This window comes from Silurus aristotelis (assembly GCF_946808225.1).
Source record: "Silurus aristotelis genome assembly, chromosome: 1".
Classification (NCBI taxonomy): domain Eukaryota; kingdom Metazoa; phylum Chordata; class Actinopteri; order Siluriformes; family Siluridae; genus Silurus; species Silurus aristotelis.
Genome location: NC_139574.1, coordinates 19,745,696 through 19,762,013, shown reverse-complemented (window position 1 = coordinate 19,762,013; position 16,318 = coordinate 19,745,696). Strand labels below are relative to the sequence as shown.

Sequence of the window (16,318 nt, the reverse complement as noted above, 5' to 3'; positions counted from 1 at the left end):
CCATTATATCTCTTTACCTTTCCTCTTTCCACTTATTGTATTTAAAGACTGGCTCATTTCATGTGAACCATGTTTTTTCACCATGTTTTCTGAATTTCTTCATCTTTAAATGATTCAATTATATACATATGTACTGTATCTGAATTCATCTGTTCAGTATTTTATACTTATTTTATTACACTAGTATGTCATAATCTTTAAGGAAAAAAAAAAGGCAATCCAAAGCTGATGTAATTTTTCTTACAGCAGCAAATATCATCGTCTTGTCTGATGCGAACCACACAACCTCTATGGTATGACGTCACACAAATTAAGTCACGCCAGTTCTATAAAGCAATTCTTCCAGATTTAAGTGACAAAAGCCCCGACTCAGTTTAACCCGCCAGACAGAATTGCTGCTAAGTTTAACTGTCCCAAAAAAAGCTTGGTAGGATTATGCGGCTGTAGGTAGGACAATATGTGGGACATTTTTGTCCAGTCTGATCACTTAATCAGCGCTAGTGGTTGTGAGATCATCATTACTGCAGCCGTATAGGAGATAAAGGAAGTACCTGAATCACTTGTGAACGAGGTCTATGCTTCGGAAAATGCGCGTCTTGCGTGATTCCTTTCACTTATAGAAGTAGCGATAGTAGCAGTAGTAATAATAGTTAATAGTAGTGATAATAACACGAGTATTGTGAGAAATGAATGAGACGGTGTATAAGCACCTCTTCTTCCGGGAGGCCACGTAATAAGTTACGAGTTTATTCATCAGGTCACAATCAAACAATTGTAGCTCTATTTATATCTATTATTATATAAACACACATTATGCGATCGCACAAAGCCTCAATTACTATAATTTTTTTTATGCTTCTTTTTTTAAGTTTGACTGCGGAAAAAAAAGGGTCGGTGTCAGTCTGATTTAACCCTTCCCATCCCCCACTATGTGCAGTTCCCAAAGACAGTAACGAGGGGGCGCTCACCCTGAATAATGAACTATTTCATATTACAATAAATGATGTGAAAAATACACAAAAGCTTACAAGACCCTCGACATCATCGGGAATATCACAAACCGTTATTGAATAAAAATGTATCAATACATCCTCTGTACTATGATTTGTGCTACTTATTGCACTGGGAATATACAATGAATAAAGTAATTTGTTAAGCAATAACAAATTAGGTTAAGTAATGTAAGAGTTCTTTACCTTACTGAAGCGCTTCTACATGAAACTGTCTGATAGGAAAGTATTATAGGGTTTAATGGCTTACGTTTTTTTTTTTTTTTCATGCTGAAGTTCTGGCAATTTTAAGCTCAGCCGACATTTATTTTTGTACTTTTTTGCATGTTCTTTTAATGCAATGTTGGAAATTTAGCAAAACGAAATATGCCCTCGTTTTTAGTACAAGCCTTAATCTGACTCTGCTATTGAAGACGACTAACCTGAAGCCTATTGGTTTATAAATAATGTTTTTTATACCAGAAACAAGCTGTCTCTATATATTATTAATGTAGTCGACTGCAGTGCATCAGTAAATCCTACTCACACTATTATTAACTGGCTAGGGTACTATTACGAGAGTAATATATTTAATATATTTATAAATTTTATTTTAAAAAACGCCACGGACATTTAAACACTCATTTATCGGTGGCAAAATGTGTTTCATGTTAGTGAAAGAAAAGAGAGAGAGAGAGAGAGAGAGAGAGAGAGAGAGAGAGAGAGAGAAACATGTATGCTATGCAGAGCTTTCCAACCCCCACCGTGTGTTTTAGCGTCCGCATCGGTGAATCAGTGGGTAACACACACACACACACACACACACACACACACACACACACACACACACACACACACACACACACACACACACACACACACACACACACACACACACACACACACGAGTCAATGCGTTTCCGATAACAAAGGAAACAGTGCTTTACCTTAAAAAGTAAGGAGTCGCCTTGTTAAGAAACACTTACTTTCAGTCAGTAAAACCGCAGTGTAGTAATTGTTGTTGGACATATAGTTATTACTCTAATCATGGTATTTGTCTGTACCCAATTTAGGCATTTCTTTTCGGCTGAAACTGTGGAATGCTTTATTTTACAGACCGGATCTGTAATTTAATTGTGCAGGCAGACAATCAACATGTAAACTTTTTCCCTGAGCAGAGAAATCTTTCTAATGATCCTATTTTGATCATAGATAGATAGATAGATAGATAGATAGATAGATAGATAGATAGATAGATAGATAGATAGATAGATAGATAGATAGATAGACAGACAGACAGACAGACAGACAGACAGACAGACAGACAGACAGACAGACAGACAGACAGACAGACAGACAGACAGACAGATAGACAGACAGACAGACAGACAGACAGATAGATAGATACCCATCTATACAAATATAAAATCACTTTTCAACACAACAAATCAAACAATCTGTCAAAAACATTATATTTTACTTATTTCACTTGAACATGTACACTTTCAGTGAATTAATGTGTAATAAATAAATAAAAACACAAGTAATAATCCACTCATATAAAAACAGAAATATATTTTACGACATATTAAACAGTTAGTCGGTCTCTTGTTACAGTTAGTAGACTGCATGTTTATTGTTTGTTAAATTGATGTTGATGTAGTTGTTAATGTGAGAAACGTGTTGCTAAACTGAAAGTATTCCAGCCTGGGATTTGTGAAATAAGCTCTGTTCCTGTTATCTGCTGGAGGTTCCTACTGTCAACATGCATAGGTTTGTTACCTTTAACTCGATTTCGGTTAACTATAATCTGTATTAATAACACATTTGCAGAAACACATACAACAGTGAGAAATATTAATATACTTACCCTAATACCTGCGAGAATGTATATTTATACATGCAATATAATACACTTTTTTAACTAAGCAAGTTTGCAGTAGGAACGGTTCTGATACAATAGTTAAATTAATATAGATATTAAAGATCATACAAATCTAAATGATGATCCTTACTTTTAAGTGCTCTTTAAATAACCCTACAAGATATTTTAATAACGCTAACAATCACCTAGTTGTGAGATCGACTTCGGTCCAAGAATACCGTTTCACGTGGAGTGAAAACGCAGGGGAAAAAAAAATTATGTTTTCTTCACTGAGGATTCTCCGGGAATGTGTGCACTCAACGACGATTGGCTGCCGGCTCTCATTGGGCCCCGCCCCCAAACCTGAATTCGAAGACAATCACTCGGCTGTCATTGGTGGCCAGGAGCATGTGACCAAAGGTGGGCGGGGCTAACGAGAATAAGCAAAAAAAAAAAAAAAAAAAAAAAAAAAAAAAAAAAAGAAAAAGAAGGGGTGCACTAGATGCAAAAGAGAAAAGCGTCTGTGTGCGTGTTTGCGTGTGTGTATATAAATGTGTGTGTGTGCGCGTGCGTGAGCGTATTGGAGTGCGCGCTAGATCATGCAGGCTACATTATGGTTTGTGTAAAGCATTGTGTTTCATTTATGACGAGGACCAAATATTTTCCACAGAAGGATTTACACTCTCCGAAGTTTGGAGCAAGGGAGCCAAAGGAAACATGGCCGAAGGTATCCTATGGTTGTAGCAGCGTAGCTTTTGCTGCACAGCGCGTGTCCGCGCCACTGCTCACTCTCTCTCTCTCTCTCTCTCTCTCTCTCCTGCATCTATCTCTCTCTTGTGTTGTGGCTAGTTCACTAGAGTGATGCCTTGCATCCTGTGATTATTCCCTGGGGATATAAGCACGCAAACTATGATCGTGGGCAACATTTTAGATCGGCATTTAGGAAGAGAACTACACCTGTTTTGTTGATGTACATTACAGTAGTAAAGCCCTGATGTTGTAATGTTGTTGACTCCATATGCACCGATCCTAAAGAGTACCAAAATACACGCACTGAAATTATTAGGCAAAGATCACAAACTCCTAAAGAAAGCACACTTCTGTATTCTCAATCCATCCTGAGAGAGAGAGAGAGAGAGAGAGAGAGATATTAGGCTCCCTGGTGATGTAGCCCAGGCTAACCATGTGTCTTGTTTACCCTGTCAGGAGGAGTGGGGAATGGTGGAGGGAGTCTTCGCCCTGAGTCGCAGGAAGGTACTGGATCCTCGCCCATGCACGGCACAGGCCACTGTAAGTGGTTTAATGTACGAATGGGCTTCGGATTCATATCGATGACAAATCGCGGAGGAACTCCTCTTGATCCTCCATTGGACGTATTTGTTCACCAAGTAAGTCCACCTTCGTCCGAAAAGAACCCAAAAACACGAACTTGATGGAGTCGATATTGCTTGTAAAGTCTGTGCCCCAGGCCTAGGCCAGTTTAAATCCTCACCATCGAAGGCCCTCTTTCACAGAGAGCCACATTTCCACTCACGTTGCTTCACATCTCTATGCCTTGCGTTTTGCCAACGAAAGATTACTCCTGGGGTCACAGGATCAGGCTCCTGTTAGCGTAGGCCTCATTGTTTACACTTCAGAATCATGTTTATTTGGGTGCTTACAAGTCCATTTAATCTATCTTCACACAACTATTGTAAACGTTTGACTACCAAACACCATGCTGGTTTAAACCTGGAAACACCATGCTTTCACAACATACAGCCTTCTGCGTTTTGTATTCAACCTTCACCATTCATATTTCACACTTTATTTTATTTGGCATAGCTGAGACATATACGCTGATCTTATTGCAATTGTTTTCAGGATCATTAAAAAATAGCCAGATTTTTCGGATTGTACATTGGACATGGCTTTTCACCACGTCATTCATAATCATAACAGTATTACTCATCCTGGTTTATATATAAAGATAATAATTTATTTTTGATTAAAAGTGCATATGGATACAAATGTTTTATTTTGTCATATTTATTTGCACTGATTTTATGAAAAGGGGTTTTAAAACCATCATATAACATAATATCATTTCTATATTACGTCAATGCCCAACACTTGATCATGCTTATGCATTTTGTCACAAATTTCTACATTTTAGAAATGATACATCTCTAAAAACTCGCCTTTGCTAATGTATTAATGCATTACAATAAAAAAAAAAAGAGTTGCATTTCAGTTTGGATAGTAAGTCTTTTGTTTTCCAAGTGTATAGATATGTAAAAAAATTAAATAAAATCCTACCTCTTAAAGCTATCGTAAAGATTACAGTATAATAACGTAATAAGCCTGTAAAGATTGCACAATACGTTTTACACAACACACTATACATCGTTGAAGATAATGCTTTATTGGATAACGCCATAGTATATCTTATATTAAATAAAGTCTGCAGGTGATACTGTGAGCATAAAGATGTGCATAAAAAGCTCTTGCTATACTAACCAAAATCTGTAAAGTTTTTTGTTATAGTGGTAGAGCATACATTTTATAAATTATGTCCTATACTATGCATTAACAATAATAATAATAAAAACAATAAGAATAAATTTTATTTATAGGCACCTAACATGACACTCAAGGACTCTTACATATATATATATATATATATATATATATATATATATATATATATATATATATATATATATATATATATATATAAAAACAATTAACAACTGTTTAAAATAATGAAACACTGTACAACCAAAAAAAAAAAAAAACACAACTTTTCAAACGGGCATATTATTAACATTGTATTTGTACGTCTGTACAAATACGCCCTTTTAAAAAGTTGTGTTTTCAAACGAGATTTGAAAATAGAGACAGAGTTGCTATTGCGGATATCAAGAGGAAGTCAATTCCACAGATACAGGGCCGTTTAAAAGCTTGAGATCCCATAGTTGCCAAACGCATACGAGGAAGAACTAAGGGCGATAAGGACATTGATCTAAAGCATTAACAGGTTTTTATGATGCTAATATTGCATAATCAGGAAATGTTATATCATCATTTGCATATTATTGCTATACTACCATAGTAATTGTTTTAGGAGTATGTTATGCGAGCATAATACATCAGGCAGTGAATGCTATACTGCTCTAATTAATATGTATATTATTGGATTGTCATAAATTTGGGGAAAGACCTATTAGCATTAAGATTGTTGGGGCCGGGAGGGATCAATCAAATGTTTAAAAAAATAAACATCTCTTGCTTTTAGTTTGGTGAATATACTAAGCACAAGGTTTTTCTCTGATCATCTTAATAGGGGCAGCCATTGACTCCTGAATCCTATTGCACGTCTTTTTTTTTTTTTTCCAATTCTTGGCATATTCCTCCATCTTTATCCTGATGTTATATCATGTCTCGTGTGCGAGAATAAGTAATGTTTTTTTTGTTGTTGTTGTCACTTTTGCAGTCATACTGTTGCGAGTGTGTTGTGTGTTCAGTAGCTTATTTGATCTCTGTACTGTGTTTGGAGTTACACCTGCATTTAAGATGGCGGACATTTTAATCGTTAAAATGTTGAAACAGTATCCGTTCTGTAACGTCTTTAACCAGGGAATAAAATGTCCAGGCAGCACTGAAATGTCTGCTTATTGTGCTCAGTCTTGGTATATGAGTGTGGGGGAAGGGTTTCTTTAAATGCGTTTTTCTCTGAGGTGAAACTATGAGGGGAGAAACCCAGTGTTAAAAAAAATGATTTTCAGCTTGCTTCTTAGATTTAACTTTCAAGTTCTATAAGGGATTCAGCTGGTTGATGGTAGACATTTCTTGCATGCATGGGTTCTATAGAGATGGTTAGATTTTGTTAGTGTGTTGAGAAGACTGTGTGGGCCCCTGGTAAGATTAACCAACAGCCCATTTCACCATTTGGCATGTAGGCCCCACCCTTCTCAGCTAATACCAGGCTTTGTTTCTCTTACTCATGGACTTTTTTCTCTCTGTTCCTTCCAAAAAAAAGAAGAAGAAAGGATGAAAAAAGGTAGCTTCTGTTCACGTGACTTCCTCTTGTGAGTCGTCCATACATGCTTGATCTCTACTGGGAGGGGCAGAAATGCCTCTGAGTGAGTGGCCTCTCATGGTTGCCAGAAACAGTTTGTAATCTCATGTTGTCATTATTTTTCTCTGCTCCAGAAACACTGCTGTAGAATGCCACTGATAATTAATTTGAAAAGATAACAATCTGGGTGTTGTTGCCTTTTAAAGCCATATTCCTTTTTATTTATGTATTTCTTTTGTACTTCTTGGGGCAAATTTTAGTCTTATTGATAACACACTGTGGCATTTCACCATTTTAGTTGTTTAGTTAAATAGGCAATGTAGTTATATGCTTCAAAAGGTTTTAGCGCTCATCGATGCAGATCCTGCATATAGCTATTGCCTTGTGTTTTTTTTCTTCGCTTAACCATTTTTTAACTCAAACAGCCAAGATGGCTGCAAGCAAACATGCATTTATAGATTATGATCTGTTATGGACGTTCTTCATAATGCATCATTTGAACTTCTTAACATTTTGAAGATTGGAGGTCTTGAAATTCTGTCTGTTCATCGATGATTTTTCTTTGTGTTGTATAATTTAAAAGCATACAAACGATAACTGAAATGATACAAAGATAAGTTTTTCGTTACAATTGTATTTTTCTACAAATAACAATTTCCTTGAAAAAATAGTTTTTTTCCAAAGTATGTTTTATTGATAGTGACTAGAATTAAAAAGAAAATAAAGAATTGTTGCTTGTTTTTGTAAATGAAAATTATCATGATAAATTGCAATTTATTTATAGATATGTTAATAATAGGTAATAATTCTAAATACATTTATATATTAAGTCTTTAATTATTTTATCTTTCTGCAAAGGATATTTAAATAATACATTTACCCATAGGTTTTATTACTTTACTAATTTAATAATTGTATTGAAGTTAAAATGATGATGCTATAGGGGTGTATAATTGTGATTACTTTTCTTGATTATAATTTGAATAAATAATACTGAACTTCTTACTTGAAACATACCAGATAAAACAATGTTGAACATTAGATTTTTAAATGCTTTTAAATTGATTTGAAATAATTAAAACTATTTGTTCTAAAACAAAAGCTAATATGTTGATTAAGTTAAAGATAATTATTTAAGAGATTTATTATTTTGTAACTTGTTAATGAAGTGCAATTCAGTAATGTATTATTTATACAATAAGGTTATCTCACTACTATGCCATTGATTGCATTATCATCATAATCTTAATTTTATCAAGCAATACTATTTAATCTGCATTAATTTAAAGATTTAATTTTTTAGAAATTCACAAAATAAATTTGTAAGTCAAGAACAACAATTCTAAATCATCTTAAATAAAATGTCTTACTTTTTATGTCTAAATAAATGTATTAAAGTAATTTAAATAAAATGAATTGTGTAAAATTTCTTCAGTTTCATTAACCCCTTTCTGAGAATGTTGTACTGTGGTTTATCATTAACATACAGGTAGTTTCTTTATTTTAAAGAATGAATATAGTTTTTTTTTTAATTAATGTTGCGGTCTAGGAACATTTATTAGTTATTCCTTCTTAGTAGTAATTATAAGGACATTTAATATTCAGTCTGGCACACGAGAAATGTTTCTTTTTATTCTTTGTCATGTTTCTTTTATTCTTTGTCATGGCTATATGACAGAATACTGTGCATGCCTACCTGTTTACTAATGGGATATTTTTGGGTGCTGTATATGTGTATGTAATTTAGTATTGCTTTTGTTTTTCTTTACTATTTTTATTACTTTCCACTAACCAAATATTTGATCTATAATCATTTATCAGGGGCTGTGAAATTGTCTGGTTGTCTTCCTGTAATTGTCAACATTGTTCCTTTCTGCTCTCTCAGAGTAAGCTGCACATGGAGGGGTTTCGGAGTCTGAAGGAAGGTGAGGATGTTGAGTTCACGTTCAAGAAGTCCTCCAAGGGCCTGGAGTGTGTGAGGGTGACCGGGCCCGGAGGAGTGCACTGCATCGGCAGTGAGAAAAGACCCAAAGGGAAAAACGTGCAGCAAAAACGAAAGCCAAAGGGAGACCGGTGAGTGAGTGAGTGAATAGCAGTGTTTCAGAGCACTTCCTACAATATACAGTCCACATTGAAGGGAATTATGTAAGGATTTGTTGACATGGATTGGATTGTGAGGACTAATCGGTTTCAGCTAAAATGTTTAATGAGTGGTACAGTCGAGCTCCCATATTTCTTATGTTAGAAGAAGGTCCTGTCATTACAGTGCTGTATTTCAAGCTGTGGAAGCAGAGATAGTTTGTTCGATTCCATTCTTCTAAAGAGAGGTTGCTCTGTGCTCTGAGTCTGCTTGTTGCCATGGTTTTATCACATTTGTGTGCTTGAACTTCTATTCCCTGCTAAATTGCTTCTATTTCTGCTTGGGTTTTGGTAAAGCATCACTTTGGGGGGGAAACAAACATCCTGTGTGACATCCTAAGAACTTAACGTAAGTAAGGTTTTGATATTGTAGATTGTAATAGTGATCAATCACCACATAATCCTGCATTATGAAGGCCCTGATATTTATTATTATTTTTTTTTTAAGAAGTCAGGGAGATATTCTTTAGATGTATTTAATGTCATCATGCTCTGGAACAGTTAGCTTTTTTCGTAATTGTAATCTCTCAATTAATTCAAGATTACTGACTGTGCTGTGTCACATGGTATTATTCATTTTTAAATAATTCTCTTTACATAACGTGGCACATTCTGTGAGGTGACTCCTTATAACATATTTCCATGGCAGTGTGGTGATTAAAGAGACAGAGTCTTTATCATTTGTTACTTAATGTTGTATCACCCACATATCTAAACATACAGTCAAGACTATAAGTTTTTAACAAAGTGTTCAGCAATTTATGCTACTGTATACCATCAAAATAGATTTGAAATGAAACTTTCAAGATAATAGTGCATTTTGGACTTTTAGCTTTAATTTAAGTGCTTTAATAATAATATAGCATTTATCATGTAGGAATTGCCACCTGTTAATAGTAATTGGACACACAGCTGATAAGCAGGTGAATAGCCAGGTACGGCCTGTTTACTCCTTTTTTTTATGACAGATTAAAGAGATAAAAGTGCTGAGGTTGATACCAAGTTAATGGGAACTCGCAACATGCGGTCCAAATGGGTTTCAATGTAAGTGAAGGAGGCCAACCTTAGGTTGAAATAATCAAAAAGGAGCGAAGAGGAATGCACTGGCAAGCTCAACAATACCCAAAGGTGTCAAAGATGGAAGACAAGATTAATATAAAGCAGGTGATAACAGGAAATAAAGCCCTTTACCACATCTAGCCAAGCAAAGAACACACTGAATAAGGTAAGTGTATCATTGTCAAAGAGACACCTTCATGAATGTAATTACAGGGGTTTATTTAAAACCACTGGTAATGCTCAAGAACAGAATGGCCAGATTAGATTTAGCTAGAAAACATAAACAAAATTCTGGAATATGATACCTTGGACAAACTGTCAAGATTAACTACAAGATTATCTTGTACTGCAATTATAGGTAGGAAATTAAAAGCTCAAGATCCAAAAGTATACCAAATCATCTGTCAACCATGAAAGCAGTGTTATGGCATGGGCATTTTTGGCTGCTAGTGAAACTGGTTCATTGGTGTTTATTGAGTGGCTGCTGATAGAAGTAGCAGGATGAATTCTGAAATGTATTGAGCTGTGCTTTCTGCTAAACTAATAGGACAGCACTTCAGAGTACAGACGAATTATGACCTGCACCACAAGAAACTTCTGATATTAAAAAAATAAAAGTATTGTTTATAAATGTCAGTCACCTCAGACCCAATTTAAGCATACCTTAACTTATTGAAGACAAAACTGAAGGCAGGAAGTCCCACAAAACAGCAACTGATGCTGCAGTAAAAGCTTGGCTAAGCATCTCATAGGAGGAAAATTTGTATTTGGTTATGTCTATACCTTCCAGACTACAGGCATTTATTTACCGCAAAATATTTGTTTCCGAGTATTAAAAAAAAGCCCTTACATTTAAAATTGTTAGTTTGTTCTGTTGCTTTTAAGCTTGTGAAAATGGATGGTTTGTGTATAAATGGCTGCAATTCCAAAATGATACACAATAACTTTATTTAAAATATGTTGTGGTGGTGTACAAAGGCAAAATCCAAATCTCCAACTACTATTGTATTGCACAAATCTGTGTATGGATTATTCAAAATATGTTGTATATGTTCATTTGGAAGTTATTGCAATGTAATTGTCTCGTACACTCCATCTTATGCAAGAGCTCACCATTAGGACAGTTATAGAAATGAAAAACTACTGCCTAATCTTGATCCTGCTACAATGTTGTTCTAGAGATTTACTTATAATTATATCTCTCAGTAAATTTTAAAATTGAGCACTAAAGTGATCACCTTCCAAAAGATTTGCCGATTTTAAGTATCAGCCTTCAAATGAAATAGCAAGTCATGTTTGGCGTGAATACAGTAGCAGAGCTTGAGCTATGTTGGTTTCTGAAATCAAGGAAAAAATGCTTGATTCCCCCAGTCTTCCCAGAAGGATTGCTTATTGTAAAATAAGTTGATCTTTGATATGTTTGTCTGTTAGATCTCAAGAAGAATTGCTTATTATCTCATTAGTTGAGCTTGATTAGTTGGTTTGAGCAGGCAAAACACTCAAATGTTCAGGACATGTAGTATTGTACGGAGCATGGTTTGGAAACCTGTGACTTACATGATATTTATATACAATAAATAGTGTATATATGCAATCAATAGTGAATACTGAACAGGCATAACATTATGACATTATAACACTATGACAGGTGAGTAAATAACAGTGATTATCTCCTCATAATGGCACCTGCTAGTATGTGGGATTTATTAGGCAGCAGGTGAACATTTATTTACTCAAATTTCATTTTGGAAGTAACTAAAATGGGCAAGCGTAAGATTTAAGTTTGACCAGGGCCAAATTGTGATGGTTAAATGACTGGGTCAAAGCATCTCCAAAACTGCTACCATTGTGGGATGGTCCTGATCTGCAGTGGTCAGTGTCTATCAAAAGGGCTCCAAGTAAGGAACAGTGGTGAGCCAGTGACCGGGTCATTGGTGGCTAAGGCTCAATGTTTCACATGGGGAGCAAAGGCTGGCCCGTCTGGTCCAAACCAACAGACGAGCACCTGCAGCTCAAATAGCTAAATTTAGGACTGTTTTGGCAGCAAAAGAGGGACCAACACAATATTAGGCAGGTGGGCATAATGATATACCTGATGGCGCACGCACACGTACATTAGGGTACATAATATTAAAAAAATATTATCTTGAGAAAGGCATGGTATTACAGTGGGTAGTGATACTGCACTAACCCTTAACAGTTCCCTGGTTAATCCTGAGCTCAGGTTGCTCTACAGAGTTTTGCATGGTCTCTTTTCCACTGTGCAGATTTCTCCTGGGTTCTCTGGTTTTCCTCCCGCCTCCAAAAGACCTGCTGGTAGAATGATTTGCTATGCAAAATTGCTGTCCCATACAGGGTGGATTCCCACATTGTTTGTATCCACCATGCTCCTGTCCAGGTTAAAGAGGTTACAAAAGAATGAATAAAGGGTTTTATCTTGATGCATATTAAATCACAAATTAATTTGCAGTCTTCAATAGGTGGTCTTTAGGAATCAATATGAACTTGACTATCCTATATATCAGTGGTCCCCAACCCCTGGGACGCAGATCGGCACGGGTCCGTGGGTCAATTGGTACCGGAAAGAATACATAACGTACATTTTCCTGTTTTATTCATTATCTGATTCTGAACGATCTTTTATTTTGGAAAATTACCGGATTCTCTCCACCACAATTGTCTATGACTAATTCTTGCATGTCAAGATGCTTGCCTCAGTCACATGTCTTACCTACATCCGCTACCTTCTAAAAGAGGCTGCTCTGGCCGGTAACACATAATACATTACCGCTAAATTGAAACCCCCAAGCTAGCAAAATGAATTCTAGCAAAATTCACGTTTATTATAATATTTAGAAAATACCAGTTTTTATGCCGGTCTTATTATTTTATTTTGTTGTATTTATCCGCCACACCTTAAAGGCTGGTCCGTGAATATTGTCTGACATTAAACCGGTCCGTGGCGCAAAAAAGGTTGAGGACCGCAGCTATATAGGATCCATATTCGGCTTTTCTGATTGCATATGATTGCTGATTCAGATTGTCTCTTTCAGCAGCTGTTATAACTGTGGTGGTCTGGACCATCATGCCAAAGAGTGTGGCCTTCCTCCTCAACCTAAGAAGTGCCACTGCTGCCAGAGTGCCTCCCACATGGTGGCACACTGTCCTCATAAATCGCCCTCGGCCACTCAGGGAAGATGCAGCCTAGAGCCACCCAGCTCGAGCTCTGTCCAAAGCCTGAGCGCTCAAAGAGCCTCCTACACAACTCAGGACAGTTCAGCCCTTAGCAAAGCCTCCAGCTCTCCCAAGGAGCCAACACCAAAAGCTGCCTCGTCACAAAGAAAAAAGAGGAAAAAATGATCCCTTCATCAGCGCAATAGTCTTTCAGACTGCCTGGTTTTATCCAGTTCCTCACCATGAGAATTTTCCACTGGACTCACCCTACCTCAGACCAATGAGCTAAGGCCAGGTTGACATCTCTGGATCTGCTGAAGAGAGGGAATTCGTGCTGCTTTCTTTATTCATCTGTACTGTGAGCGATTCAGAGAGGGCAAATGGTTTTCCAGTGCTTTTAAGAGACTGATACCTCATGCACAATACACATCTAGCCAGAATGCATTTAACTCATTTTATTGCTTAGTTGTTCGTTCTTAACTATGTTATCTAACTTGAATGCAGTATAACACATTTTTAACAGCTGCAGGGATTTTTGACATCTGTAGGCACACTGTACAATTCTGAGCCAAAGAAAACAAGAGATTGGCAGTCTCTTTTATGTATTGTTTTTAAAATGGTTTAAACAAGCTTCCTGTATCAGTCTGCTTACTCCCCCTTTCCATTGCTCTAAAGCCACAAAACTCTTTTGCCAGCTGATTAATGAATATGAATGTGATAGCAATCTGATATGTCTACAGAGATTTTTTTGTTTTTGTTTTTGTTTACATGTTTAAAATCAGGTTTTAAATTGTAACCATTATGTTATTAATCCGTTTTTGTCTAAGTTTAGATCAGAAGCTCAAATAGATGCATTGCCTCTTGATGCTGTTACGACTCCATGGTTACTATGACAATATCTGTTTGGTGAGAAATAGTCTTGCCGAGACCATTTAAAGCTGCAAGTGTGTGTGTGTGTGTGTGTGTGTGTGTGTGTGTGTGTGTGTGTGTGTGTGTGTTATTCAGTGCAGGGTTTTAAGCACACAATATCAGATTTGTATTATGCGAAATAACAGTTCTCTTGTTAGCTTTGTTAATGTAGCAGTCAGAAATGAAGGGTATAATATAAACCTAGTAGCTAAGGCAATCATGGCAGCGTTAATTAATCCTCATTGTGGACGAGCAGACTTGAAGAAGCACAGTAGATATTACAAGAGTCCTTATATGTGTGTGTGTTTATGTGTGTGTGTATGTGTGTGTGTGTGTGTATATGTATATATATATATATATATATATATATATATATATATATATATATATATATATATATATGTGTGTGTATATATATATATATATATATATATATATATATATATATATATATATATATATATATATATATATATACACACACACTCACACACACACACACACATATATATATATATATATATATATATATATATATATATATATATATATATATATATATATATATATATATATATATATATATATATATAATCCTAAGGAAAAAGAATCTTCTTTAAACATTTGATAGTATTTTGACATTTTTCCAACAAATATACACTCCTGGGCAAAAAAGGCTAAGCACAAAATGATAAATTGTGACTATTGGTTTTAACAACAAATTATCTTTTAGAAAATTAGCAAGAGCTAAAAAAAAAATACACTTCAGAGAGCTTGTGTGCTGCTATTAGCTCATTTGCTGTGAACTGGAAAAACTAAAAACAGGGAAAATCAGTCTTCTTTCCAGGAGTATATACAATATGTACTACATTTGTAGCATATGAATGGTTAATAGACAAGTTGAGATGTCGGTCATGTTTGCCTTTAATGATACAAGGAAATAATGCTCCAGACTCCCTTATAATGGATGTCTAAGGCAATTTGTGCAGCCAAATGGCATTTATGTGAAACATATTTCAGAGAGAAGCGGTTACCACATCATTCTTCAAATATTCGCAAATGCGTACTGCAAAACCTTTGCGAAAGTGGAAGTGACCAGAATGATTTTGTCTACCTTTTTTCAAATTGGACTGATTTACTACTATAAATCTTTCTATGAACTGCATTAGCATAATAGATCCATAACTGTCTTAGTTCCATTATATTAAAGGTGCATATATGAAATGTCTATTTGAAGGAATTTTTATAGCTATCTGTTATAAGTGGGTGTGGTGCAAAAAGGCTTTACAGTCAATGTGCATTTTTTTTTAAACACCTTAATGTGATTGACTATTCTTCTTAAATATAGGTCATGTCACTTATATACATTATATTCATGGTAGTAACTAAAAAGGTTCTGCTTTGTTAATTTAGGTAGCTGCTTTTTTTATTTATTTTTATTTTTTTTACCATGAGCAACATGTAAGATTAAATAATGCAATTAGATTGAATAATTAGCTTCTGTTTCCAGTTAACTTAAGAGCTTATTTCTCATAACCAGATATTACATGATTAGTCTGCAATTCATGTAGTGCTGAAAGGCTATTTGTGTGTTTTCTTGACATTGTAAATGGGTGGATTTTTTTTTTTACCATGGCCGAGCACCTGGCCAGTCTTGGGTGAAGTACGCTAATGCTTTTTATGTTTACAAAGTATTTATTCAATCTTACATGTAGTTCTTTTCTAGTTAACAGATGTTGGTGTTATAGTTATGAATGAGCAAAACTATATTACATTTGTTACATGTGGCACCACAAGCCAAGCTGAATCCCTGACTGTTACACAGAACTAACTGAACAATGAGCCTCTCAGTGAGAAGCTTCCTCTCAGGGACATGTTTACCAAATATGTAACCTATGACTATAATTTACAGCTAGTTTATTCCTAAACATACTTCTTGTATGCGTTGAACTGTAAAAACGTCTGTATGATGAACAAGGTTGTGAGACAGGGCTGTTTCTCAAAAGTTGTTGAGTGCTACCTTTTTTTCTTACACCTACTAAATGTATTACTGAGGTACAAACCAATGACTTGCTGGACTTTATGAACTGACATATCTAATGATGGAATCTGTGTTAGGGTGAA

General features: G+C 35.5%; 1 protein-coding gene across 2 annotated transcripts; it reads left to right on the top strand.

The window, feature by feature from the left end:
• Positions 1-2,676: 2,676 nt before the first annotated feature.
• On the top strand, positions 2,677-14,499 carry LOC310729573 (protein lin-28 homolog A-like). Of its 2 annotated transcripts, none has more exons than XM_083547948.1 (4): positions 2,677-3,580; positions 4,060-4,241; positions 8,799-8,986; positions 13,165-14,499. In XM_083547948.1, exons 1-4 carry the CDS (start codon positions 3,571-3,573, stop codon positions 13,469-13,471), a joined length of 687 nt encoding a protein of 228 aa, XP_083404074.1. In that variant the 5' UTR covers positions 2,677-3,570; the 3' UTR covers positions 13,472-14,499. The 2 variants fall into 2 exon arrangements, with proteins under 2 accessions (XP_083404074.1, XP_083404075.1); XM_083547949.1 differs by having other exon boundaries at positions 2,916-3,580; positions 13,168-14,499.
• Positions 14,500-16,318: the final 1,819 nt, after the last annotated feature.

Excerpts from the sequence above, each read along its gene's own strand:
- LOC310729573 (XM_083547948.1), top strand. Across the intron at positions 4,242-8,798 it reads TGGACGTATTTGTTCACCAA|AGTAAGCTGCACATGGAGGG; the intron begins GTAAGTCCACCT and ends CTGCTCTCTCAG. Across the intron at positions 8,987-13,164 it reads CGAAAGCCAAAGGGAGACCG|CAGCTGTTATAACTGTGGTG; the intron begins GTGAGTGAGTGA and ends TGTCTCTTTCAG.